Source organism: Pelecanus crispus, chromosome 1 (genome assembly GCF_030463565.1).
Source record: "Pelecanus crispus isolate bPelCri1 chromosome 1, bPelCri1.pri, whole genome shotgun sequence".
Classification (NCBI taxonomy): Eukaryota; Metazoa; Chordata; class Aves; order Pelecaniformes; family Pelecanidae; genus Pelecanus; species Pelecanus crispus.
This window is the reverse complement of record NC_134643.1, coordinates 138,957,470-138,984,320: the sequence shown is the minus strand read 5'-3', so window position 1 is coordinate 138,984,320 and position 26,851 is coordinate 138,957,470. Positions and strand designations below refer to the sequence as shown.

At 43.6% G+C, this 26,851-nt stretch overlaps 1 protein-coding gene across 1 annotated transcript in view; it reads right to left on the bottom strand.

Moving 5' to 3' along the window:
* Positions 1–20,181: 20,181 nt before the first annotated feature.
* Positions 20,182–26,851, bottom strand: part of MAP7D2 (MAP7 domain containing 2) — a 37,485-nt gene continuing 30,815 nt past the window's right edge. The window contains exons 12-17 of the mRNA XM_075725139.1: positions 25,838–26,042; positions 25,595–25,699; positions 24,282–24,335; positions 23,533–23,611; positions 22,619–22,805; positions 20,182–20,431 (exon numbers count right to left, since the gene is read on the bottom strand). Of these exons, the coding sequence (XP_075581254.1) occupies positions 20,182–20,431; positions 22,619–22,805; positions 23,533–23,611; positions 24,282–24,335; positions 25,595–25,699; positions 25,838–26,042 (880 nt within the window). The remainder of the gene's footprint in view (positions 20,432–22,618; positions 22,806–23,532; positions 23,612–24,281; positions 24,336–25,594; positions 25,700–25,837; positions 26,043–26,851) is intronic.

The following is a 26,851-nucleotide window of genomic DNA, read 5'->3' as shown; positions in this document are numbered from 1 at the left end:
GTGTTTATATGAGTTTCTTGAAGCTGTAATAATGATACAATTTACTAGTCTGATAACAGAATCACACTACAAATTGCAACAGGGACAGTTGTTTTTAACAAGTGTAGTATTAGATGCTTCGAGGTTGGGGCGAGGCATATTTTTAGGATGTTTTACCTCTAATTCCCATTAAGGCAAGTAACTTTTTTCCTAATTGCTGATGTTAGAAGACAGCTTATTTTCTTTATAAAGATTTAGATATTTGACCATTGCTCCCTTTTTCTCTCCCATTTTGCAATGCTGTCTATTCACCCTGTTTTTACATGTTAATAATCTCACAAGCAAGCTGCAGCAACTGAAAAGATTTATGTAATTGTTAGTATGTACAGATTGCTATACATGATAGAGAGGGGAGAGACAGCCAGCTTTAAAATCAAGTTTATGAAGAAAAATATTTTTACTTCAAGTTATATTCTGAACTTCATATATACTGAACTTCAAATTTGTAATATACACTGATACATTTACATGGTTACAGACCTCCTGTAAGTTTTAACTGCTCCAATGTCTTAACTGCTGTATCATCACACACTTCATCCAAATAAAACCACATACAAAAGATCACTTTTCATTTTTACACTTGTTAATAACCGACTGCCTAGACACACATTTAAATACACAATCGATGCACTATGACAGAAAGCACTGCTCCTGAATCCTGGAAGTAGCTGTGGACATCCCTTCTCATAAAAGCTGTGGAAGAATGAGGAAAATATCAGTGGAATCTACCCTTCTTGCTCTTCTTTGCAAAAAGATACTAGAGACTTGGAAAACAAGTGATGAAAGGATATACAAACTCAGACTGGTGAATAGGAATGGAACGATTATTCATTATTTAGCAAACACAAGGATTAAAGCAGAGTGAAATTATCAGGTAACTGGTTAAAAGTTGGAATTTGGACCACATACCCATGCCTACAGCTCCTAATTACCACAAGATGGTGTAAAGGCCAGAAATATAAATAGATACAAAACCAGATCCAACAACACCTCTGAAATTAATGAACAACCAGTCACTTGAAACTGGAAGAATATGCCCAGGTCAATGTCACTCTATACGTGCTCTGGTATTTTCTGCAAGTATTTGCTCACAGACACTCATGGAGACAGAAAACTAGTCTGGACAGGCCAAGTGTGGCCTTTTTGACACTCCCACTCCTCCAATCATTTCTTTAACTAAAGCTTTTACCTGACCAACTAAAATCGAAAGGGGAAGAAAACCAGCAAGCTTCAAGGCACATGAGAAACCTGGAGAAGTAGTGCGCACCCACGTGCCTGACCCAGTGCCTCGCCCTGCCCTCCCCATCACACTGATTGGTCAAATAAAATATTACCCCTTGCTATATCTGATTTTTTTGTACAATTAGCTCATGGCTAAACCAGCAGTATCTTAGAAGAGAACATACAGCACGTTTCTGATGCCTGCCACCACAGGTGGACGTTAGACAAGCCATCTACTACATTTTGGAGAGCGTTCACTTCCTGCTCATTAAGTTGCAAATAATTGTCCAGTTAGCTTATGATGCAAGACATAGCAATAGCTTAGTTCTGGAGAAAACCCTCTTGAATTTGTTTTTTAAAATCTCAAAAGCCTTCTGTTTACCATGAGAATATTTGCTCCACAACGAATCTTTCCACGTGACAAGGCATGCAGCTGTAAGAAGTGTTGCAAGGAATAGTGAAGCAAAAAAAACCAACCCCGAAGTACCCCAAAGACCATGTATAATATTTATTCCCTGAACTTTCAAATATGAAGTCAGCATTGCCTCTTAGATCCTAAAGGCATATATCATATATCTATGATTCTATCCGAGGACTGCATAGCATGAGTTAACTTCAGGCCCCTTGCTTACTCAAAGATCATACTAACCAAAGTTAAATATGATGCTCCAGTGCCAGTACTCATATTAAATATTATCTTTTAAACAAAAGAAATACTGTGAAGAAAACACTTTCTTATTTCTCACCCATAAAAACACACCTTACCATATTGAACAGTATTTCAGAAACAAAAAACCGCACCCGCTGGCTAACACATTTCAAAAAAAGAGGTACATGTCCCACAAGCTTCAAAGATTCGCTACTACCCTTTCTTAAGAAGTGTTTTATATGCCATTCAAATTCTTTCTATCTTCCCTTCAGTTCTGAACTTTATCTTTCACTTTCAAGTGAGTATGTAAACACCAAAAAGACAAAAGTACCATTAAACCCCACCCAACCATCACACAGAACCTGATATGCCAAGATCTCTCATCGCAGACCGATCAAGCTGGAAACAACACACATAACCAGAGATTCCTTGTTCTTTCAAGACTGGCTAAACAATCATACCAAAAGCATGTGAAGGACTGTGACAGCATGTCCTAGATCTTGCCTTAGGATAAAGAGGACTACTGTAATTTCCAGTGGAGACACTCCTTTTGTTTAGCAGAAAGAAAGCGTTCATTTGTTTCAATGCGCCTCCTCAAAAGTGACCCATGCAATATGATTTCCTCACAGTGAGATTCAAGATGCAATACGCCACATACAAAGGCAGCAGACACGTGACCCCAATCAAGACTCCCAGCGTAACAACCAGAATCACAATTTAACCTATACAGAATTTGTAAGCACATTGCTAAATTCAGGTTTAAATCATCTCACCTAGAGCAGCAATACGGTTCCACACCAAAAGCAAGCTTTTTGTAGGATGGTCCCCGGTAGCAAGCCTGTCCATAGCAGAATTACTTGAATCAAGTGAAGGCCCTACAGTTCCCAAGTCAGCCATCCAGGTGCTTCTGAAAGGCCAGGTCATGTTGGAGCAGAGGCGCCAGGACCTGCCATGCTCTGGGTTCTGAATTTTGCCAAGTCCCCCTGCTGCAGTTCGTGCTGTCACTATGAAAACATGAAGAACTATTTTTTTAACCAGGAAAGGACTATTATTAGGTTCATAGCGCTGCTTGTGTTTGTTGTGTTACAACAATAAGTGACTCATTGGAGGAGTTATCAGTAACCGTGCTTAGATAGTTCTTAAATATTAATGGGAACGCCACCTCTAATTTCTTTTCCTTGACTTTTGGAATTTAAATCAGACAACTTCCCTCTCAGGAGAAATGGCCTCAAGCCTGCTGCCAGCTCTCCTTTGATTCCACCCTTGAGAGATCAGGGCTTTGACAAGTCCAAAATTCTTGTAGTATTTATCTGCTACAAACCTGAAAGGAGTATCTTGAGAGAAGTAACTCAAAAATGAGCAGAAATTGTACTGGATGCACCAGCCTGAACACAGAATCTTTCAGAAAGGCTATCAGTTTTTAACAAGTTGCTCTCCTGAACAGAACAATCTCCAATCTCCTTTATTTTATCCAGCATGAAATACAAGAAATCACAAATGACTGCAGTCATCTAGCTGAATGGAGGGGAACTGGAGCTCTTCCTAATGCAAGCAGCCCCACACCAGTAAGCCCCAAACAGGTAAGCCCTTGCAGATAGAACACAGACAGAGCAGTATTTAACTCTCCTGTAAACAGACCATAAATACCTGGACTGCTTTACATGCCTTTTGGGTGTCTTCCAGCATCTACAAAGATGACAGAAGAAACTATGCAGAAAATGCAAAGGGCAGGCCAATAGTAGTAGCGCTCACTATCGCAGAGGTGCTCTTCAATTGCCATTTCACCTGTAGCAAAAGGGAGGTGTCATTCCTCAGCCCTTTCTAAGGGATTGCCCAACTGCCATTGCCACTACCTCCCAAACCTTTTAGAGGACAAAGAGCTAAGCAAGTCTTCCATAGGTTGGAAGGCAGACAGGAAGACAGACACTGACCCTTGCTGCAAAAACTACCCAGCTCACTATTGTCTCACTCTGCCCAAAAAGATAAGGAGCAGCTGCAAGCTTTTCATCTGACTGTCTTCCAGATGGGGATCAACCAGAGGCTGCAAGGGACACGCCAGAGCATGTACTGCTGCAGTGCCTGTCAAGAAAGAGAAACCAGGAACTGAGAGTCTCAACACCAAGACAGCCAAGTATTTGACAGAAATACAATCAAATTAAAAGCTCAGCTGCAATCCAGACTTAAAAAAAAGAAGTAAAGATCTTGAAGCCTGCAATATAGAAAGCCATTTATCCTATCCTTAAATTAAAAGTATAGAACTGGCAACTTTTCTAGTAGGTAGGTTATAAGAGCTGATTCAAAGGCTGTCCCATGCGGCTCCCACCCCAGCCATTGTCCAAGCAGGACACAAGCCTGGCATGTTCTTGCCCATTCAGCTTCCAGGCAAATCTTATCACCTCCACCAGCAAATGCCCAGGGAAGAGTGTAAGAACAGAGAAACATCTCCCAGCAAACCAGCCTGAACACTTCAGAACTGCAACAGGACTTCACAGCTCCTTCAGCCAATGCTTCCCAGGCTGGCTTGGGTACCATCACCACAGGCAGAGGCTCCCAGTGCTGCGCTAGACCACTTGTACACTCATTTCTCCCTGGTTTTTCTACTAATGACCTTTAACCTCCAAACCACAGCTCCCAACTGGTGCCTTCACCCACCACCCCCAACCCTGCAGGGGCTGGAGGAAGGCTGTCACGAAGCACACAGCACAACCCTACCCCATGTTCCAGCAATGCTGCCCCAGCACCAGAGGGGTGGCCAGAGCAGAGTTACACCTCTGCCAGTGCTGGGAGGTGACTCCCAAATCAAGGCACACCGCCTCAGGGCAGGACAAATGCGACAGGTTTGAAAACTATGAGCTAAAAGAGCTGTTTAACTCAAGGGCATATCTCCCCCCAACTGAGGCAAATGAAACTCAGGGATTTCTAAACCACTGCCTCTTTTAGACACCACAGCAGGTAACAGATCAATGCAAGTGACCAAGATCCAAATTTCCATTCTCATTTTCCTCACGACTTTCCAATATTCCTCCAGCGCTCTTTTTGATTACAGACCCCTCCTCCTGGGCTTTTGTCACTCTCAAAGCACCTTCCGTATCTCCAAGGTTACGCTTTGAATCTCCAAAGTATTTTGCAGCAGGTCTGGCAGCACCCCTGAACCACTGCAGCTCCAGTTGCACTGGCAACACAGCCTGGAGATGACACCACCAGGGAGATGACAGGGCTATTCCCCCCTGCTTCCCCCTTTCCTTTCTTTCTCTCTCTTTTTATCCCATGCTATGGTTACCAAATTGCCTGATCTGGTCCACAGCACCTCCCCGTGCAGCTGTGGCAGAGCGACCGGGAACGGTGCGCAGCAATGATGGGAGACAGCACCACAAGCCCGCGCTCCCGCTGCATGTGCCACGATCCAAGCAAGGTGAGCTCCAACACTCCAGTTTGCATGCTGAGAATTAGTGTCTCCCTGGCATCAGGAGCACCCCTCTGGCCTCCCGAAACCGCAGCCGCTGCGGCTTTAGAGAACTTTTTCTCCTCCTTCTCAGCTTTAACCTTTTACTTTGGCACAAGCTGGGGAAGGCAGGCTTTACAGAGGTTGTATCCCAATACCGAGCATCGTTAACAGCCAACCAGGCCTCATGCTAGCAAGGTAGCCATCCCATGCAGGGGTGGCATGTGGTCATCACTCCCCTCTGCTTGCTATACAGAATATCTATCTTTTTATATATATATATATATATATATAAAAAAAAAGTAAATAAAAATTATTGTTCCCCCTTACAATTCCAGTAAGATAAAGACCTATTACAGAAAGTACAGGCCTACCTGAAGCATGCAATACTTCTTAATGGGCCACTAAACAAGTTTTAAGCAATTCCTTGGGATACATAGAAAGTATTCCCCTGCCCCTGCGTATTTGAGCAAAAGAATAAAAATAACTGAGTAGATCTACGGAGCATGTAATTTAAGCTCAGTGTGCTCTCATTTAAAACTAGCCCATTTAAAGACACTAATTAGCAGGCAATCACCTTTGCAGAAAAACAGATTACAATGCCAACTTGGAAAGACTGAGCGTGATAAATCTGTATCACATAATAATTTAGGTATTTCACTCTCAAATAAACACCTTCTTTTAAACATAAATAAAGCACAACCTTTAAACGTACTGGCAAGCCATTTCTATAACGCACTGAATTAGAGGCCTTTAACGCACAGCTATTACAGAGCCTTAAATGTCACAGCACCATCCCCATCCACTTCTGCCCTTCCGTTAAATCCGCTCCTGCCATAGTCCTCGCAACAAGCCACAACTTCCTGCCTACTGAAAGCTCTCCAACATGTACAAACCGTAATGGAGGCCTTTGCTTTTTCACCTTAAGTCACAAAAACACCAGAAAACCAAAAGAAACCCCTTATTTATTCAGAATGGGCAATGCCAGACAACCACGCTGCCAGGAGGCTGGGAAGTCTGGGCTGCCTTCCCCAGCCACACCGGAGAAATAAGCCCTTGCTGGAAGACTCCCCAGCACGTTTCCTCCCTTCCCCACAGACAGTGAGCGCCTGCTGCCACCCGAGAGGAAAAGCAAACCTGTGTGCAACCACATTGATCGCCAGCGTGCTGCAACACCAAGCCAGCCTGCGTTACCTCCTGACAGGTGAACACCCACAAGGCAAGGCTGCACCAAAATCAAGCCCATCTCATCACAGCGCAGGCGGAAGGAGAGTTGGTTTGATCACTTTTACAAAAGCAGTGGCAGAAATACCAGTTATTTTGCTGAAGGCAGATGTGGAGGAGTGCACGGACACTCATTAAGACAGACAGCTGTTTATCAGGATAACAGGGTGTGCCTCTAAAGGAAGTTAATTAATTTCAGCTCACCTCATCAACACCAATATTAAAAAAAAAAAGAAAAACAGAAAAATCCTCATAGCTTCTGATTAGTCTTTCAGAGTGGAAAGATGAAAACAAGGGGAAAGACTTAGTCATCCATGTTCTCTGCCCCTCTCTGCCCAGCCCTGTGTCTCACAGCCTGCCACAACGTGGCTTCTGTCACCAGAGCTCCCTTCGTGCCTTTTGCATATTTATTCCCCTCCCTTCCTGGCATCCTCTTCCATGCTCTTCCTCCAGCTGTCCACGCCCAGCAAAACTTTCACGAAAGATCCACTTTTCCTTGAGGCCCACAAACGCACAAGGTAAGCAGGTAATTAAAATCGCCCAGCAATTTGAGTAGCCTTTGTTTTAAACCCTTGTAATTCAGGAATCTAAACTATATTTACGAGTAACTTGGGGCGTTTAAGAATTGCAATAAAAATTAGGTGTTGCTCTTCTGGATGGAGTTGAGCCAAGCGAGACTGCTAGCACCGATTCCTCCCGAGACATTACTGCCCCCTCAGATGTGTATGAATAATTGTGCATAATCAACTAAACCAACCGAAGAAGTATCAGAAAACACAGGCCGAGTCAAATCAGCACCAACCCATCTTGCTTTGGCTTGACTCAATCCTGAAAATACAAAACCAAAGACACACTGGAACTAAGATGACTGCTGTACAACACCTGTACTGCTTTATTAGAAACACGCTAAGTGGTGTAAATCCGCGTGTGGCAACGTATGAATTACTAAGAAGAGGGGCTGCTGGTATTCATGCCTTGCTCCCCTCCGAGGAAAAGCTGTCCTTACCGCAACAGCGAGCAGCGACCTGGGCTCTGCCGCGCTGCTCGCCCGGGCGGTTCACAGCAACGCGGGGCTTTCTGGAACCGTCAAGACCGGGGGGCACAGCGCCGACAGCCCCGCGGCCACCTCCCCCGCCCCGTGCTTTGCTCGGGCCCCCCCCAACCCTCGCCGAAGGCTTGAGCTACACGCATCCTGCCGCAAAACGCACACGCACTGACGCGTACGCACACGTACACGCGGGCACACGGGCGGGCACACGGGCGGGGAGAGGCGCGGCAGGGCTGCCGCTGCTCCAGCCGATCCAAGATGGGTGCAGCGGGATCCCCGCTGACCCCCCGTCCCCGCAGCACCCGCTGCCGCCGCTCAAACCCGCTGCCGCCGGCCAAGCCCTCCCGGGGCAGCGCGGGGAAGGGAAGCGGCGCCTCCCACCCGCCGCCGCCGCCGCCGCCGCCTCCTCCCCGCCGGCCGGCCCGGCCAGCAGGCCCTCCCGCGGCGGCAGCGGGGGGCGGCGGAGCTTCGCGCGCCCCGGCCCGCCGGAGCCCCCGGGGCCCGGCCCGCTCCTCCCCGGCCGCCGGGGCGGGGGATAGGCCCGGCCGGCGCCGGGCGCGCAGGCGGCGCTGACAGGGACAATGAGCGCCGGGCCCCGAGCACCCGGCTCCGGCTCCCGCTCCACCTCACCCCGCCCGCGGCACAGGCCAGGCCCCCGCCCCGCCGCCCCCCGCGCCGGGCCTGCCCAGGCCCCACCGAGGCCGTGGAGCCGCTCGGGCCGCCGCCAGCCCCACACTCACCGCCAGCGGGGCCGCTTCCGGAGCCGCCGCCGCCGCCTCCCGCCGCTCCTCCGGCCGCCGCCGCTCCGCCCCGAGCAGGTGCCCGGCGAGGAGGCGGGGCGGGTCCCGGCGGGCCGCGCCGGCCGCAGCTGCTCCCCACGGGCGCGGCGGAGAGAAAGGGCGGGCGGAGGGCGGGCGCCCCGGAAGAGGCGGGGCGGGCGGGGCCGGCCGGGCGGCGGCGGCGGCGGCTCCCTGGCCGCTCCCCGGTGCCGCCTCCCTGGCCGCCGCTCGGGCTGGGCGCTGGCGGCTCGGTGCCGGCCGCGGCAGCGCGGAGAGGACGGGGTGCCCCGGCCCGCCCTGGGGGGTACTCAGAGCTCTGGGGAGCCCCTCGGCTGGAAAGCCCCGCGGAAAGCAGACCCCACCCGTGACATTCCCACCCGGCCCAGCCTGAGCCCCGGGGAGCGGCCGCCGGCTCCTGCGGGAGGCCGAGGGCGGCCGGAGCGGGGCAGGCCCGAAGCGCCGGGGCTCGCTGCCCGGCCCGGCCCGGCCCGGCCCTGCCGCCGGTCCCAGCTGCCCAGGGCGTGGGGGCGGGCGGGAGCGGCCCGGCCAAATCCCCGCCAAGGCCTCACGGGTGGGACGCGGCCTCCGCGCTGCCCGCCGGCCCGCGGGTAAGGCCGCCGCGGCTCGCCCGTCCGGGCGGGCAGCTGCGAGGCCTCGGGAGCCTCCGGCAAGGCTTGGGTGGTTTTTTCCAAGGCTCTTTTCAGGTTGCTGGAGCGCCTACCTGACTGCGTACCTCAGCTCCCTCCTCCCCCGGGAGATGGGATCGATCCCAGATATTTACGCTCTCCTTTCCTGCCCGCCGGGATGCACTCCTTGATTGTCAGTCCCGATACCCAGCAGGCCTAACAGGTTTGGCGTTGGAGTTGAGTGAGTTTTTTTCTTCAGGAGGTGTAAACAGCAGGAGCACGCGCGGACTGATACTGAAGCCCTTTTGAAACAGAGTATGTTTTTATGGTGGAAAACCACTGCGAAAGAGACTTAAAGATCACGCAAAACCGCATGTAAAAGGAGACAGATCTAGATGCAATCTAGATTACATTAGGCATCCAAGGCTGTTGGTCAAGGACTGCGAATACTAGTCTGGTGCATTGTCAGATCAACTCATTAATATGAATTTGATTCAGATCAGATGCGGGCACACGCTTTTGTTTTAGCCCAAGCACAGAATTGATGTTGGTTTTGTATTTTTACAGTAGCTGCAGGAAGATGGGCGATACCTGATATGGCATCATTACAGCGGCACAGGCAGACGATATCTGATCTGGTGTAAAGCTTGCCAAAACCAAGTTAGCCTGTCAACACTTTTTTTTTTTTTAAAGAAATTAATTTAAGCCCCCAAAAGAGCCAGAGTCAGCATTCTGTGTTACGTAGTCTTGGCATTTCTGATCCAGCTCAGAGCCATGCTGCTGTGCTTAGTCTACTGTCAAACCATGGCCTGACAGGGTAAAGTTGGGTGCTTATAGTCGCTGGATAAAGACTAGAGAGGAAGGGTTACCTACTGTTGGCCCCGTAATTAGATGTACTTCGAAGAGATGGTCTCAGTTTCCTTATGTTCCCAATACCATTGTGGGCTGCCAACTTTGGCTATTCTTCAGACTCTTAGCTGCTGACGTCTTCTTGCCTTCCTTTTATAGGACTGATCTTTTAGCAGAGAACTATCTTCCGATCTCCATCTTCGCAACCTGGGCAGAGTTGCTGTAGATGGGACTGAGGGATCCCTCTTCACAGCTATAAATCTGGTTGCTGTCTTTGAGCATCCACAGGATCCTGCTCAGTTCCATAGCCCTTTCTAGACTAGCTCAAACACGAGGAACCCTGCATGATTGCCGTACAAAATAATTTCCTGCATCTTCACCAAAACACTTGGACATTTTCATAAGCAAAGCATATAGAAGTGTAAGATTATTTTTAAATTTAGTAGTAGTGTCTTTCCAAGTAAAAGGGACTGCAAAAGATTTACTGAACTATATGGCATAGAACTACAGGGGCAAGCTGCACTAGACAATGCTTGCTTCCTCTTTGCCTGGTAGATATTTTTGTCAATAGGAGCTCGGAGCGAGAACTGGGCAGAGTAAGCTTTAGATTGAGCAAGCAAGACTGAAGTGGGCAGATGCTGTTAATAGGCACTTTCCCAAAGAAACCTGGGCCAGCCCAGGGGGCTCAACCAGGCAACGCGTAGTACAAGTTTGGCATACCTCTTACAATACGTGGTATAATCACTGTATAGGCAGCTACAGCTTCATTCGCAAGAGTAGGAAAGTCAAACAGAAAAAGAAAAGATTTGGGTTTATTCCCTACTTCATCTGGTGTAGTGGTCAGACACCTCACTTGAAGCAAAAACTGGTCGAAAGAAGTAACTACGGACAACCCAGCCCTATGTGCATATGATAAACTTCTACATTACCTAAACTAAATTATTAAGCTTCATTATTAACCTCTTTATTTGAACTCCCCTCAGGTGGTCTTGATCCAATATACATTTATCCCAATGGATAGCATTAAGTATGTACACAAGGGTCTCAATGGTTGGGACCGTGTAGTCTAACAAAACAAGAAGTTAAACACCCTTTACCAATTAGATTAATATTCAAAGCAGTGTCTATTAGTAGTTCCATAGCATCATTATTCTCCATCTCTAAATTGTGAAGGCTATTCTATTGCACAAGACTTGGCAATTACTTCTTATTAAGACTAATTATTTTAATCTATTTCCATGTTTTTTTCTAATTAAGTATCATTAGAATAGAGAATCACTTTCATATTCCTTTAATGTATAAATTAGTAAGCATTCCCTTTGGAAAGAGCATGGCTGCAGTTTGCATGCTAAATACTTGGAAACAATGAACGGAAGTCACCTAGAATTCAAAGGCAGAAACTAGCCCTTGATAGCAGACTGATCCTGTGCATCTGTTCTTTCAAGGAGGCATTTCATTTTCCATATAAAATACTACTATCGGAGCTGAACTTTGCTGAACCATATTATGTTAATTTTTAAATTTTTTTTTTTTTAAGTGGAAATAAAACTTGCCTTGATTCCTGGCAAGGTCAGGCACAGAAGCAGGCAGAGCAAGGGAACCTGAGCCGTGCTGGGCAGCGTTGCCTGGGCTTTCCCATGCTGCCAGGCTCACCACCACAGCAGCTGCTGCCAAATGCCTGTTCTCCACCAAGGTGGACCAGATAAATGAAATCGAAAGCTCTTTGTAGGGAGCAGGTTAGCTTGGTTGTCATACACAATTCTTTTTGGTGTCTGCAGACAGAGCCCGTAGATGGTAACACTTAAAGGGGAAGAAGCCTGTCGGAGCAGTGAGAGGGTCTGGTGGAGTCAATATCTGCAAAAGCATGATCCACCATCAAGAACTCTTGTCCAAGGGTAATCATGGTTTTGCCAGCCAAGCTCTCATAATATCTAACAGCAAATGTTTCATTGGTACTTCACTACCTTGTTATGCCTCCTGATAAGTCTTGCACAGCTTTATTAACAGTGATCTCTGCTTTTGGAGGAGTTTCCCATTTATGCTTTCTTCTTCCACTTCTACCTGCCCCTATCCCTTAGCACATCCAGGCATTTTTTTCTTTGAGTTGTATCAAAATAGTTTTGCCAAAAAACAAAGCACATCTCCTGTCTTGAAACAAGAGCGAGCTGCCTAAATGTTTGCAGGCACTCTACCTGTTTGCTTCTTCTAATAAAAAAAAAGTTTTTATCATTCAGTGGAACAAGATTAGCTAAACCTCTAAGCCCCCAGCAAAGGAGTGTCAGCTGTTTCTCTTACTTTATAGAAACTGAGATACTAGTGCTTAGGTCAACTCCTGAGGTTACTTGACAAAATAACTTCAAATCCATAACACCTCATCCGGAGAAGGAAAGAGTTTGATCCAGAACAAGGCAAAAAACCCTGGACTACTTCAAGTTATAAGAACTTTCTTCAACAGCTTTCTGTGGAACTGTGATTTTTTTTTTTTTTTTTTTTTTTTCAGTCCAGGCTCAGAGCAACAGATAACGATTCCTTTCTTAATTGAGGAAGTAAGTCCTACGTTACTCAGCTTTGAAATTTAAGGAAAGCTGTAAAGTAATCATTTAATTAAAACCCGAAGGAACGTGAGAGGATGACTGACTGCATAAGTTGGCTCCGATAGTATCACCAAATTACTCTTTAAAGAGCGCCTGGGCTCTCATGACGTAATGGTGCCTGTATGTTTTATTTATGAGGTTATCATGACTTTCCTGTAACAACATGTGAAAACTGCACCGTTGCCGCTAGGCGTACGGCCCGTGTAAACTCTGTAGGGTTTTGGCAATATACCAGTGAAAACAATCTCAGTGTATGAATTAACACCAATGTGTGACATAAATACAGTAACAGGATTTTAAAAGCAAAGGCTTTGAACCAGGCTTATCACCCAAGAGGCTGCAGCAGATGAATTTGAGGAGGAAGGCAGAGGTGCAGAGAGGCTGTGTTTCTTTGCCTGTGCAAGAGCCAGATCTTGGAAAAATGACAGAAGGAGAAATTGCAGTGAAACAACAGGATGAAAAGTCACGAGGAGAGATCAAATTTCAAAATGTCCAGCTTGACAGGATGTTGTGGGCATGACTGATACCAATTTGTCTCAGAAATTTTAATAGTAATTACTTGGTAGTAAACACGTGCAAAGTATCCTAGCGTTCTTCAGCGACTGTTACCTTCACCCATCCTGCTTCCCCTCCCTCATTCCATCCACTCATTTGTTTGCTAAATCCACCAGCAGTTTCATTTGCTACAGGACACTTTTTGCCCTAAAAAATGGCACTGACCCAAGAACATCAGCATAAATTAACCTTGTAAAAATGTAGGCTAGGAATGCAAATGTTTCTTGCCAAAAAGGAAAGAAATTCTGACCTGGTCTTCACTTGGGGAGGTTTTAGCCGTGTCTGACCAGGATTGTATTTACTGCCTATGCCAGCGGTGTCTCATCGCTGTCCCCGACACGCTACTGCAGACATTCAGTCTCCAAAAGACTCCTGGGACTTTTTGTTTCTCTGCCAGCTGTGGGGCGGCCAGTCTTTGTTCAGGAACTGAGAGAATGAACTCGTTCCAGCAGGCAACCACTAGAATTTGTATTCCCTCGGATTTATGTATTTGAACTGATAAGAGGTTTAAGAAAAGAAAAAGAACAAAAAGGAAAGAGCGAAAACTGTTCTCGAGCTCTCACACCAGGAAAATTGGGAGTAATGCCATAGAATTTATTGGTATAAACCCCCATAGCTCTGCATATTTAAGGCGCTAATAATGGTATTTCGGACAATGTTGTGACATGTATTTTAAAAGACAGAAGTTACTCTGAAAAAGGATGCGTGAACATAATGTTAATCTGGTGTTACAGATACTGCCCTGATCCTGCTTATTGTGCTGCTCATGTATTGAATTTGGCGAGAGTGGCTGTTATTTCTAGAAAAAATGAGGAAATACTGTCAGAGTAATTTCCCCGATTGTGAACATCTCTCACACCCATTATTTTTTTTTCTCCAGCTATGTAATTTTAGGTTTTTGGGTCCATTCCTCTACAGCATCAATCACCTACAATTGCCATTGACTTCAAGTTACTCCTTTCAGACACAGCGAGAAGATACGGGGTGATAATGCACAGCTTCGGGTTTGAGCTATTCATGCAACTATTTTAAAAACTTACTCTTAGAGCAAGGACTTTGTAGATCACGTAGCACATTGCTTACCATTTCCTTCTATTCATTGAATCTCTCCTGCATCACAGTTGTTTTTTCTCTGGAAATCCTTAAGGCTTGATTTCAGCAGGGATACACATCTATTTTTGTAAAGCTCCCAAGTGAAAATCACACACTAGTTTCCAGAGCGTTTATTTTGATCCTGAAAACTGCACGCCTCAGGTAATCATCGAACCCACTAGTTTAGAAACATTACTACCTCAGTCTTGAATCATTAGAAATACTAAAAAACGTATTGTTATACTTCACTACTACAAGCTGGAGAACAAACAAGGCAACTGAGAAAAAAACAAGTGTCAAGAATTACTGTGGTGGTCAAGAAACCATTTTCTTATACTTTACGTAATTATTTTAAAAGCTTAAACATCTTAGTGTTTCTGCCTCCAATTTTAAGGGCTTTTACACTTAACGTGTTGCTTCAACAGACAAGTTAAGCTGGCCAACTGAGTGAATAGCTTCACCTGCTCTTCAGCTCTAGGAGATCATAAGGATAAGACAGGTAAGATAAATAATGGGATTAAAAAAGGCGGGGAAGAGACAAACATCATGGCTCCTGGCGTTCCGGACTGGTATTATTGCCACTAACAGCAATAACAAAAACATATCTGAATATATTAAGGTTTCTATTCTTTTTAAGTGTGTATGTTCTGGAGGGACTGAATGAATTTAAAACCTGTTTTTCTTAAGATCAAAAAGAAAATCCAGAGAAAATTCCATTCAGTCATAATATACATTATATTTCCAATATTTTAGCATAGTGGCCCAGCAGTAATAATTTTTTCAGAATTTAATATTGATATTGAAAACCAACATCCCCAAATGTCGGGTAACTGCCATTTATATATATTTGCATGTGCGCACATGCACACACACGCAGCATAGGTGAACAACCACTCTCCACGTTGATTTTGGAGGCAACCAACCGCTTCAACAATATTGTTCTAAAATAGGAGCAAACAAAGAGAGTTTTTCAGTCTCTACAGGGTTCTTGCATAGGGAGGGAGAGGGGAGGAGCAAGGAAGAAGTCTCACAGGTCACTAATAAAGCAGGAGAAGGAGCAGCGTATCCCCACGGATTTGTTGGTGCCGCTTACAGGACAGTCTCCCTCTGGTACAGGATACGGGCCATGGCTTAGAGCGAACGAAAAATAGACCTCACAAAGTAAATAGTCTTCAGCTCTTGAATATTAAACTATTCACATTTGAACACACAGAAGGGACCACAGTTTAAACCTTTATGGGAAGGGTGTCTTCTGCTAGGGTTTCCAGGCTGCCTTGCAGCGCTGTAGCCCCAGAGGTGTCCCGGGACCCCGGGCTCCTCGGGGTGAAGGCCACCGCGCTACCTCGGGCACGTGGGGTGGCAGAGCAGTAGGAGAGCTGCAGTGCCACATGGCCGATGCCTGAAATACAAGGGGGGTGGTGGTGTATAGAGCGTATAGAAGCTGTATACAAGCTGCATATGCTGGTGAGGCTGGGAGGGTGGTGGGCTGGGAAGCAGGGAGAGGTGCTGCTCTCTGCGTGAGAGGTGGCGGAGGGGAGATCCCCACCCTGCCAGCTGAAGCAGCTGTGTGTGCTCTCTCTCTTGCTTCCTCTGCACGTATGATTTGTACAATTACAGGAGAGAGGATGATTTCCTCCCCTTCTGTTGTTCCCCTTCTTCTGAACATGAGCCAGCAGTGTGCCCAGGTGGCCAAGAAGGCCAACAGCATCCTGGCTTGTATCAGGAATAGTGTGGCCAGCAGGAGCAGGGAGGTGATTGTTCCCCTGTACTCGGCGCTGGTGAGGCCACACCTGGAATACTGTGTCCAGTTTTGGGCCCCTCACTACAAGAAAGACCCTGAGGTGCTGGAGCGTGTCCAGAGAAGGGCAACGAAGCTGGTGAAGGGTCTGGAGCACAGGTCTTGTGAGGAGCGGCTGAGGGAACTGGGGTTGTTTAGCCTGGAGAAGAGGAGGCTGAGGGGAGACCTTATCGCTCTCTACAACTACCTGAAAGGAGGTTGTAGTGAGGTGGGTGTTGGTCTCTTCTCCCATGTAGTTAGCGATAGGATGAGAGGAAATGGGCTTAGGCTGCACCAGGGGAGGTTTAGGTTGGATATTAGGAAAAATTTCTTCACAGAAAGGGTGGTCAAGCATTGGAACAGGCTGCCCGGAGAGGTGGTGGAGTCACCATCCCTGGAGGTGTTCAAAAAACGGGTAGACGTGGCACTTTGGGACATGGTTTAGTCTAGTCTACCCTTGATTGGTTTAGTGTGGACTTGGTAGTGTAGGTTAATGGTTGGACTGGATGATCTTAAAGGTCTTTTCCAACCTAAACAATTCTACGATTCTAGCCCTTCCTCACCAGATGTAATTGCAGCCTGGGGGTCCAGATCCACCCCTCACTGATGCCGTTTTGTTTTGAAATTCACTCCCTGGGGAGCCAGGAGGTCTCTGCTGGGGGTCTTCGCCCAGGCCTGAGACAAGATTTGGGTGTCATTTCCCAAGGCAACACCACAGAAAGTGCTGAACCAAACCGGAAAGCCACTGTGATACCAAATCACCTCACAAATATTATTTATTTATGTATTAGAAACTTACTAATAGTTATAACTAGTTATTGAAAATAAATCTGGGAAAGGACAGTAGCAGCATCTGATTCTTCTTGGTGTGTACAATCCTGTTTTGCAGATCACTTTAAAGAAAGTCATCTAAAAAAAAAATCCATTCATCCATTTATAAATCCAGTTATAAAAATCCGTTCAAGGATCACTGCTCTACACTTTTTTCTTGCTTCTTTTCACAGCTTGATTCTCAAGTGCTTTACAGCAGAAAAGCTCTACCAAGGACTTGTGTGAATCACTGGTGATCCTTCACTGAAGTTTCAAGACCACTGACAAATAAAAAGTAAAGCTCATTGTGCAGACTTGAATCACAGCAGCAAACACTGGTATGGTATTCAGTATGAAGAAATTACATCATCAAAAGCAAAAAGTAGAAGCAATCTAACCCCTCAGCTAACAGTACTTGCTCCAGATATTCAGCCAAATTTGTAAAGTTACATTTGAAAGCAAATATAAAAGAAAATATGCAGTATCTTTCTTCATGAATACTCACTTACCATGCTTCTTTTAAGCTTAGTAAATAATTGAGTGGACAAATTGCATGAATGATTCAAGGGTTAATAAGAGTGAGATGAACTGTCACCAAGGACAGTGTTCATATACTTCATAATAAAAGCAGATTCTCTCATTTTTAATTTGACTGAAATTATGATTTAAAAAAAAAAAAAAATAAAAATTGTAGAACATTTCCCTCCAGCGTTTCACTAGAAAACAAACAGCAGCTCTAGGCTGGCCTCTTTCTAAGCAGCAGTACACACATGTAGCTTGAAGAGAAGTTCGGCTTTATGTTACGGGTACCCTTACAGAACAGCTCCTGCACCCTCAACAGAACAGCGTCTACCGGCTATGGTTCCCAAGTTTTCTTTGCCGAATAATACCCCAGAGAGCATTAGCTGGGGCTGCAAACTGGCCTGTAGACTGTCACTGGCACCCTGGGTGCCACAGTTTGGAAGCCCTCACCTTAAGGCTCTTCTGCCACCAGTCTGCATTTCCTCTGTGTATTGGCAAGACCTCAGAAAGCCAATTAGTATATGGCAAAGGAAACAACGGTGAAATATTTTGAGGCTCTGACAACCACTCCTTCATTCAGTATTACACCCTCCGTCAGAAAACACCTCAGAACAAATTAACATGCATGCATTTTTAAATTAGTCATTTTTTTTCTGGGAGTAAAAAAAGCTAAGAAACAAGTCAGATTCATAAATGAAAATGTATTTCACCTTTATACATGCTATACAGGTCATGCAAATACAGAAATCTACAGGTTATACAATGACACCATAATAAAATATAATGTGACATTTGTCAAACACAATGTATCACAGCAAAACAAACTGGGTTTGTTTATTATTTAGGAAATAGATGAAGGACTAATTTGGAAGACACAGTACCATGCTACAGCTTACTGCACAGTCAAAAGAAAGTATTTCTCTGAAGTACACTAACATAAATAGAGCTGGACTGTTGTAGGTATGATTTCTTTATACATCGCACATAATGTCATTGGTTACTTTCCCGTTGCTGCCTTTAAAGAGCACAAGAACGGGGCTACAACTGAGCTCAAGCTACGCTGTGAACTCCCTTAACGTGAAAAAAAAAACCCAACAAAAAAGCAAAAAACCCCACCACCCCCAAGTTTTCACTTCTTTTGTGTTAGTGTCCAAAGAGAGTTGTAGTTATAATTTATTCTTATAAGGAACTGGACAAAAGTGTCCTCAAAGCAGCACATGATCTAGCATAAAGTTATTACAGTTCACCAACAGAAAGAAAGTTAACACTGTATGGCACATAATGTCTAGACATTATACGTCTTGATGTGAATTTTTCCATACAGATGCTTACAGAATGTTAAGGGGGCTAGCAGCGTTCCCCGTGTGTGTCTCAGCCTTTCTATTTCTGCTGCAACATTCGTGTATTGTTTTGCTGCTGACTAAGTCTTGCTTTGTTGAGCCTATAGGAAGACAAAATATGTCTCACATGATAGAAAGCCTGCTGGTATTAATCAAGTGTCTGCATCTTCAAAGATTAACATGTTATCTCACCCCCCCGGACCACTCATGTGGATCTACTACAGCTATACTATATATATATATATATATAAAAGGATAACACTAGGCATTTTGCCTACTTTGTTTACAGGTGTCACACAAGTATGTTTTTAAACACATAGTTGATAGTCGCTCCCGGACTCATTAGCATTAACCAGTAAGTGCCACTAGTGACTAAAAGTGTCAACATAACCATAATGGGATAGCTCCCACACTCCACAGTCAGTAAGAAGGCTCTTTTGATTCCAGCAGCTGTATATTTTTTTAAGCCTCTTCAGCTATAGTTTTGAATTATACACCTGCATAAAAGTTGCCAATAACTCCTTACTAAAGACAAAAAAGATAGGCACAAAACTAAAGTACAGTATATTATTTCATTTCAATGCACCGTGGGCAAACTTCATCATTATTTACAAGAAAGAGATGTCTAAATGGATGTACGATAAAGCTTAAAGAAGGATTATTTCAAAATAAAATGCACAAGTAAAAATCACAGTGAAGTGTTGAGATGAATTTTAAATTAAAAGAAGAAATAGTGCTTTATTAGCAGCTAAAGCTCAAATTCTAATGCACCCTCAGTCTTCCCTGAAACCATCAAGGCTCTAGTTCATTGGTTTCTACCAAAAGCAGCCTGTTATTCAACATATTCCCTGGGAAGACAAAGTTATATTCAGCTCTGATTATTTGAAATCCAGTGTTCAAGGACTGCAGAAGCTTTTTCGAGTGACAGGCTCATATTTTACTGCCAGTAGCATCACAGGGATATATATCCTCCACAAATTGCTATCTCTGTCAATTAAAAAAAGAGAGAGAAGAATATCAAGTCAGCTATGCAAGTCAGATGACCTCAGTTTTTTAATTTACAATACACTCTTAAAAAAATTGACTGTGGCACTGTACTTTGAAACTGCCACTGAAGCCTACTATGCTTTTTTCATATTGTTTGCAGGCTTTTCAGGATAAGCAATTCTACACCGTGCTGCAAGTTATTTACAGCAGCAGCAAAGAGTGAGCAGCAACAATAACTACCATTTTCTAGGCTGGCTGCACTTTTAACTGTTTTCTTCATAAAAATAGGCTCTAAAGACCTATAGGAAAGGTACTGTAGTAATGAAGGACAAAAGCAATTAGCTATATTCTGAATGGATAAAGGACATGTTTCCATTTACCCGATACTTTTGGTTGCTGTGATATGCTCAGTTTGCAGATGATGCCAATTTACAAATCGCTGCAAATATGAGAGATTATGCTGAATTTAAATATCTAGGAGACCAGCTTTCTTCCTCTCCCCACATATACTGTTTACAACTGCTATTATTTTTCTGGGAAACTTGTAAGTAATCACAGCAATTTATCATATCTAATATGTCTATCACAGTACTGTACCTTTATCTGTTCTGCGGAAAAGCGAGGTTGTCAACAGATAGAATTAAGTGTATTTTCCTGTCCTGGACTGTTAAATCCCTCAATCAAGTTTTTGTTACAGTCATCTAGGCTAATGGTATCACTGGACATCTTGGAGTATGTAGCTTGGCCTGTGAAATCCAAGAGATCTTCAAGAGCCTTGGCATTACTTGTCCCATTTTGGTCCAAAGAAACACCAGGCATGAGTTCATTCATGGGTGAATATTCGGGGATAGAGATAAGTTCTTCTTTTGAAACTGGGCTATACAAAAGATAAACAAAAGGAAGATGCAGATAAGAGGTGTGTAAATTTTCATTAAGCAACGACCAAATTCATCTTCTGACTGTCCAAAAGCTACTACTTATCTTAAGGCCAGCTGCAGCAAGCCTTTACCTAGAATATGTCCCAATCCAAACAAACAGAGGTTACCCTGTTCAGGATGAAAGGTCATTCTTGATCTGTATTCCTTAAAAATTACGGTTTGTGGTAGCTGTGTGATGTGAACACTCATCTCCTAAAAACACATTTCTGGTAGTTTAGTGCTAACTCATTATTTTAGTCCCTGCACCATTCCCTTACTTAAATGGTTACTTCATCTCGCAAATTATTGTCCTCACCCTGCAAACGCTTACCTAAAGCACTCACACTTCACAACTTAAATAAAAATTTAGTTCCTATGTCCTGGTTTCAGCTGGGATAGTGTTAATTTTCTTCCTAGTAGCTGGCATAGTGCTGTGTTTTGGATTTAGGATGAGAATAATGCTGATAACACACTGATGGGTTTAGTTGTTGCTAAGTACTGCTTACGCTAGTCAAGGACTTTTCAGCTTCCCATGCTCTGCCAGGTGCACAAGAAGCTGGGAGGGGGCACAGCCAGGACAGCTGACCCAAACTGCCCAAAGGGCTATTCCATACCATATGGCATCGTGCTCAGTATAGAAACTGGGGGGAGTTGGCCGGGGGGCAGCGATGGCTGCTCAGGAACTGGCTGGGCATTGGTTGGCAGGTGGTGAGCAATTGCATTGTGCATCACTTGTTTTATATATTCTTTTATCATTATTATTACTTTCTCTTCCTCTGCTGTCCTATTCAACTGCCTTTATCTCAACCTACAGATTTTACGGTTTTTCCCCCAATGCTCTCCCCCATCCCACTGGAGGGGGGAGGGTGAGCGAGCAGCTGCGTGGTGCTTAGTTGCCAACTGGGGTTAAACCACGACACTTACGACCTTATGATATACTTCACACATTAAAGATCCTGGGGTTTAATTTAAGAAGTGCTGCTACCAGCTGACGCTTTGCCAAGACTAGTATGGCTAGTGCATTTCAGTTTGGAGAAGAGAAGGCAGCGGAAGGATTTTGCAAAGATTTCTACATCCATGAAGGAGTTGTGGCTAAGTTGAATGTAAAATTAGTGTGCATCAAATCCTGCAACACAAAACCTAGGGGGTGCCCAGTGACACTAGTAAGACTGGGTTTAACACAGATCAAAGAATTAATTTACCTAGTGAGACTGTACTGTGGAACTTGCTGCCAGATAAGGTCCTGGATGCAAACATCAGCAGGTTGAAAAAGGAACTGGATAAACTCATGGGCAACAGGTTCGTCAGTGGATATTTCAAAGGACAAGGCAGGGTTGTACCCTCTAGTGTCCCTAATGCAACACTTCTGTGTGGTCTTGGATTGCAGAAAGTAGTGGGCTGAAGTGGTCTCCCGAACTAGTTTGTCTTACTGATACTGAGACCAAATAATGGGCTAGATGAACTTCTGGTCCATCCCAGTAGGGCATTTCTTATGTATTTATGCAGATTTACTGGAAATACTGAAACAGTATGAGAGGTTAAGTTGGCTTGCTGATTAAGGAAGCACCGTATAAAAACTCCATGTTTAAAATTCAGAGCTAGCTTTCTCATAGCAGCCTTCAATGATCAACTTCCTTCTTTCCTGCAAGTCCTTCCATCAAAATCCAACAGTATTAAATACACACAAAGTTATTTACCAATTTCCATGCATTTGTTCTGGTTAAGTACTTAAAATTCTAAATTAATTATTTTCTTTATTCGTTTGTATGGAGGGAGAAAAGCTCATGCATCATAGCTATGCAGTCTTGACACACATTAAAAAAATGGTGACATGTGACAATATCTGCAGCAGCTACTTTCACAGAACAATCCGAAAGGTTTGGGCAAACTGGTATGGAATCCATAATTAAGGACTGTAGAAGGATTTCAGAGCTCTCCCCCTCCACCCCACCAAACATGTGAGAGTGAGATGAGGTTCTGTTGACTCTTGCCTGAAACAGCCAATTTGCATCTTGACAGGAGTGGCATACACCCAACTGCCACATTGTGGGGTAGGTGAGAAGTAAAGTAGTAACAAAAAGAAACTGAAAACTATGTGTGTGTCCAATATGAATTCCGCAATTTCTATTGGTAGATACGGTCTGTACCTCACATCCATGGACTGAACCTCATCTGTTGAATCTTCCATACTGTTAGACTTCCCATCAACAGCTTCCAGCTGAATAAGTCCTGGAACTGACTTTAGTCCATTAGCAACTACATCTTGGGAAGGGATTACAGAGGCAGCACTTTCTAAGCTTTTATTTTTCAGGCAGGTTGCCAATCCATTGATCTCTATAAAAGAAGGTTAGAAATTATGACGGTAGCAACTTCTTTATTTAAATAGGTTTTTTTTTTTAAAAAAAAAAAATATCACAAATGCTTTTAAGTTACAGATTGAGTAGAAAGGAAGACTGACAATGCAGTAGGACTGTTTCATCTATGACTCATCATACTATACTGTCAATCCTCTTTTCCACTCTGAAATTGCTCTCTATGCTACATCTTTTAAATTTGAGGAAACAGGAAGAGAATGTATTATCTTTTATGTCATGTATTGAAAGCCTTAGCCTGGGGAAGTAAACAAAATATAGATAAATGCCAGATACATATATTTTCTGTAATAATTCTTTAAATACTTATGATTTTTTCATCAAGTCAAATTAAATGTAAGATTTAGAGCAATGCTATAAAAGGCTTGCAAGCTTGGTTGTGTGCAAAGATTTTCTACCTACAAAATTTGAAGGTAGATTGCAGCAACCAAACCTATTTGGCAGACTGAAACTTGTCATTTACAGAAATGCTACATCAGGTACTAAAATGGAGGAGAAACCTTCTTCTGCTTCTGCTTATATGGCAAAACAAAGCTGCGTCTCCAGTTTCTAACATTTGTCACTGATGCAAATGTAGCTGTAGAGATGGAAGCAAAGAACCTGCAATAATACATACTGCTCTGTCCGAGATAACAAAATTCTGAAAAGAACTAACTGAAAACAGGTCAGAAAAATATGGTGATTTTTACCTGGCTGGTTGAGAACAAGGTCCTTTGGTTGCTTTTCCACGCTCAAAGTTGATGGTACCTCCAGTTTTGGCTCTTCCTTCTGTAATCAAGTAATAAGTCAACTGCATTAGACGAAGGACTGTAACCTTCATGGAACTGATTGGACTCGAAACTTGTGAGACTGCCCAGGGCCAAGGGGTGGTCAAAGGTCATTGACAGCAAGAGAGGATTTTTTTTTTTTTCCTTTTTAATTAGGCATAGGCTTTATTTTTTCTTTTACTTCAAAAAGAAAACATTCTCTGAAAGTGACTGAAGAAACAGTTTCCTTAGTAGAAAAGTTAGCGTAGAAGAGAAAACTTGACTCTGTCACTTCCTAGCTGGACACAATTGCCTTGTTCTCAACCCTACATTCCTGGCAGGCTTAACACGAAGAGCTTAGTAACTAATCCACTGGCTGGTACAAAGCAGGAGAAGGTACATCACAGCAGCAAACATTACAGCTCCAGCATGCAGGAATGGGCTCTTGCCACCTTGCTAGATCGTGAAGGAGGTTAAGTCTGCAATAGTTGCATAAAACTGTGTCTCTGTAGCAGTGGCACAACAATCATGGTGACATAGCAACAGTCATTCTCCGTTCAAATGCAACTCAAATTTGGGTGTAGAGTGTACCTAAGTATACCTACTAACATGGAACTACTCTAGAGATTAGTTTTCATGTACGGGTTATAAAACAAAACAGAAACACCCTGCAACCACACACTGTTTCATACCTTTATTTCTGGTGCTTCACTCCTCCTTGTTCTCTTCATTATTTCATCTATTCTCTAGAAATCAAAATAAATCAGAGGATGAGAAGGCAGACAGAGTATTTAGCACAAGAGACTGACAAAGGAGAAAAAAGACAACAAGAAAACCTTTTCTCTACTGTCATGACCCTGCCTGTGTTGAAAAAGGGAGAATAAATAAGAAAAAATAAAGTAAACAAAAGATAGAAAACACCTGGGAGCTGGCTTTCACATATCAGTCTCCAGAACATGACTTTCTCAGTAGATGCAATTTAGAGACAAAGATTTTAATACCAGGTGTTTGCAGTCAGGACTTGTGCTCAGCTCTGGAACAAGACATTTATTTAAAACCAACAGATACTATTTTCATCTAGTTGCTTTTCCAACTATTTCCAAGTTGTTCCTTTAAAAATAGTTAAGGCTTTTTTGAATGAAAGAGTAAAATGGAATATCTGAAGTTATTCTTGCTGGAAACGTATAAGGCATGACCCTAAAATACTTCCCCCTGCCCCCTTCTTTGTTCATTTAAAAAAAAAAAAACAAACCACAACAAACCTTGTCTCTTTGCACTACTGTGTGAAAGGAAACTGTTTCAGATTTAAAGACACTTTGGTTTAGTATTCTAATCTGCAACCACAACATGCTTTCAGCTCAGTGGTAAACAGTTAAAAATAACATATTGGAACAACGTATATGGAAAGTTGACCTTTTATAACGAGACAGGGGTTCTGCAGCTCTGCAGTTGTTCTCTCTTTCCTGCCACAAAGCTGTAGATAAAGCTAAGTTATGCAGCTCCAGCCATTTCCTTGTGCGGTAGTGGCCAGACAACCCTGCTGCCTCTGTGTAATGCAACCAGAGACAAGCCAGGTGGGAGAAAACCTGTTTGTTAATCACATTAACTTTCTCAGTTAATGACATGGAGCTTCTGTTGAGTAAGTTTTAAAACAAAGTCACTCATGTTCCTCAATAGCCTGTGATGTCCTGGGTTGGGCGCCAATCAATGTTTGCCTTGGCATGCCATTCCCTGTTTGTCTCAGGCATTTAACTTTGTGAGTAGAGGCTAATTCTGTGTTTGTTCAGTGCCTAGCAGAAAGTTGTTTGCCTTAGCCAATTCTACTTTGTTACAAATTTTTATGTCTACTTTCCCCTAACATGCAAGTAGCAAATACTAAGTTATGCATAAGTATCAATTTGTAATCCCTCCAGATTATTATTTCTAGATACTATTGGGTACTTCCTGGGTTATGTATTTAAACAAGAAATGAAATAATTATCTTAAATGAGACACAAATATCTACCTTCTTCCGCTCCAGTCTTTCTTGCTCAATTTGCTGCATGATTTGTTCCCTTTCAAGACGAAGTTGTTCAGCTGCCTCACGGGCTTTGATTTCTGCTTCTTCCCTCTAATCAAAATGTGTAAAATAGGGCCATTATTTCAGGCAGATTATCAGATACTATAAAGTATTTATTTATATGTATATATAAATATATGTGTGTATATATATGTATATAGAGTTTCACATTTCTGTTTGAGATGGTACCTGTTTCTCAAGTTTGGCTTGGAGCTCTTTCTCTTGCTTTTCTTTTAGCATTTGCTCTTCCTCAGCTCTTCTCCTGGCTTCCTCTTCTGCCTTTTTTCTAGCTGCTTCTTCTTCACGTTTTCTTTCCTCCTCCTTCTTACGAGCCTCTTCCTCTAGACGAAGTCTTTCTTCTTCTGCCTTTCTTTTCTGTTCTTCTCTTTCAAGCCTGCAAAAAAATACAACAGTATGTTTAAAAGGTTTCATTTTGTTTAGCATGAATTCTACTGTATGTATGGCACACAATCAGCAGTAACTGATAATACGTGCATCAGCACACATTTTCATGAAAAACGCAAAGATACAGCAAAGAGGTTGAGCACATGCCCAGAATTCAAGTTGCTATCAAACTTTTATTCCAATCTTATTTTCACTGCCTAAAAGTTTCCTACAAATTATAATTTCCCTTGGAAGAAAAGGTGTCATCAAAGAAAAGAAAACATTTCCATTCTAATTTCAATTAGAGCTTAAATAATAAAAACATCCCTCTTCCCCTGTACTCCACGCCCAGAATGCTGGTATCTACAAACAAGCAAGTACTTTTTTCCTTCCTTTTGGTCGAAGATAAACAGATTGGATAAGTAGCAGCAAACAAAGTCGACAAAACACAGTGGCACACTAGAAAGAATGGGTCTAAATTCCACCTGCACTGTTCCCTGGCCCGCTCAGGGACATCATGCTCCTCTGTCAGCACATTCAAGATTTGCTTTGACAAGCGATCATTCTTATCCTTGCATATCAGGGATTCAGGAAGTATTTCCAAATTTCCCCTCCCTCTCATGTTTTCAGTAAGAACAGACAAAGTTGAATTTAGACGTGCAGAGTTAGTGATTTAATATTAGGGGCTTGAAGGAAGGGCAAGATTTGTTGACACTTGCAACCAGCATTCAATGTGGAGAACAATCTAAAAGCTTCAACAGAGCCAGAATTTCACTGCTTAGACACAGCAACCTTCATTGTGCCCACACTTGTTAAAGC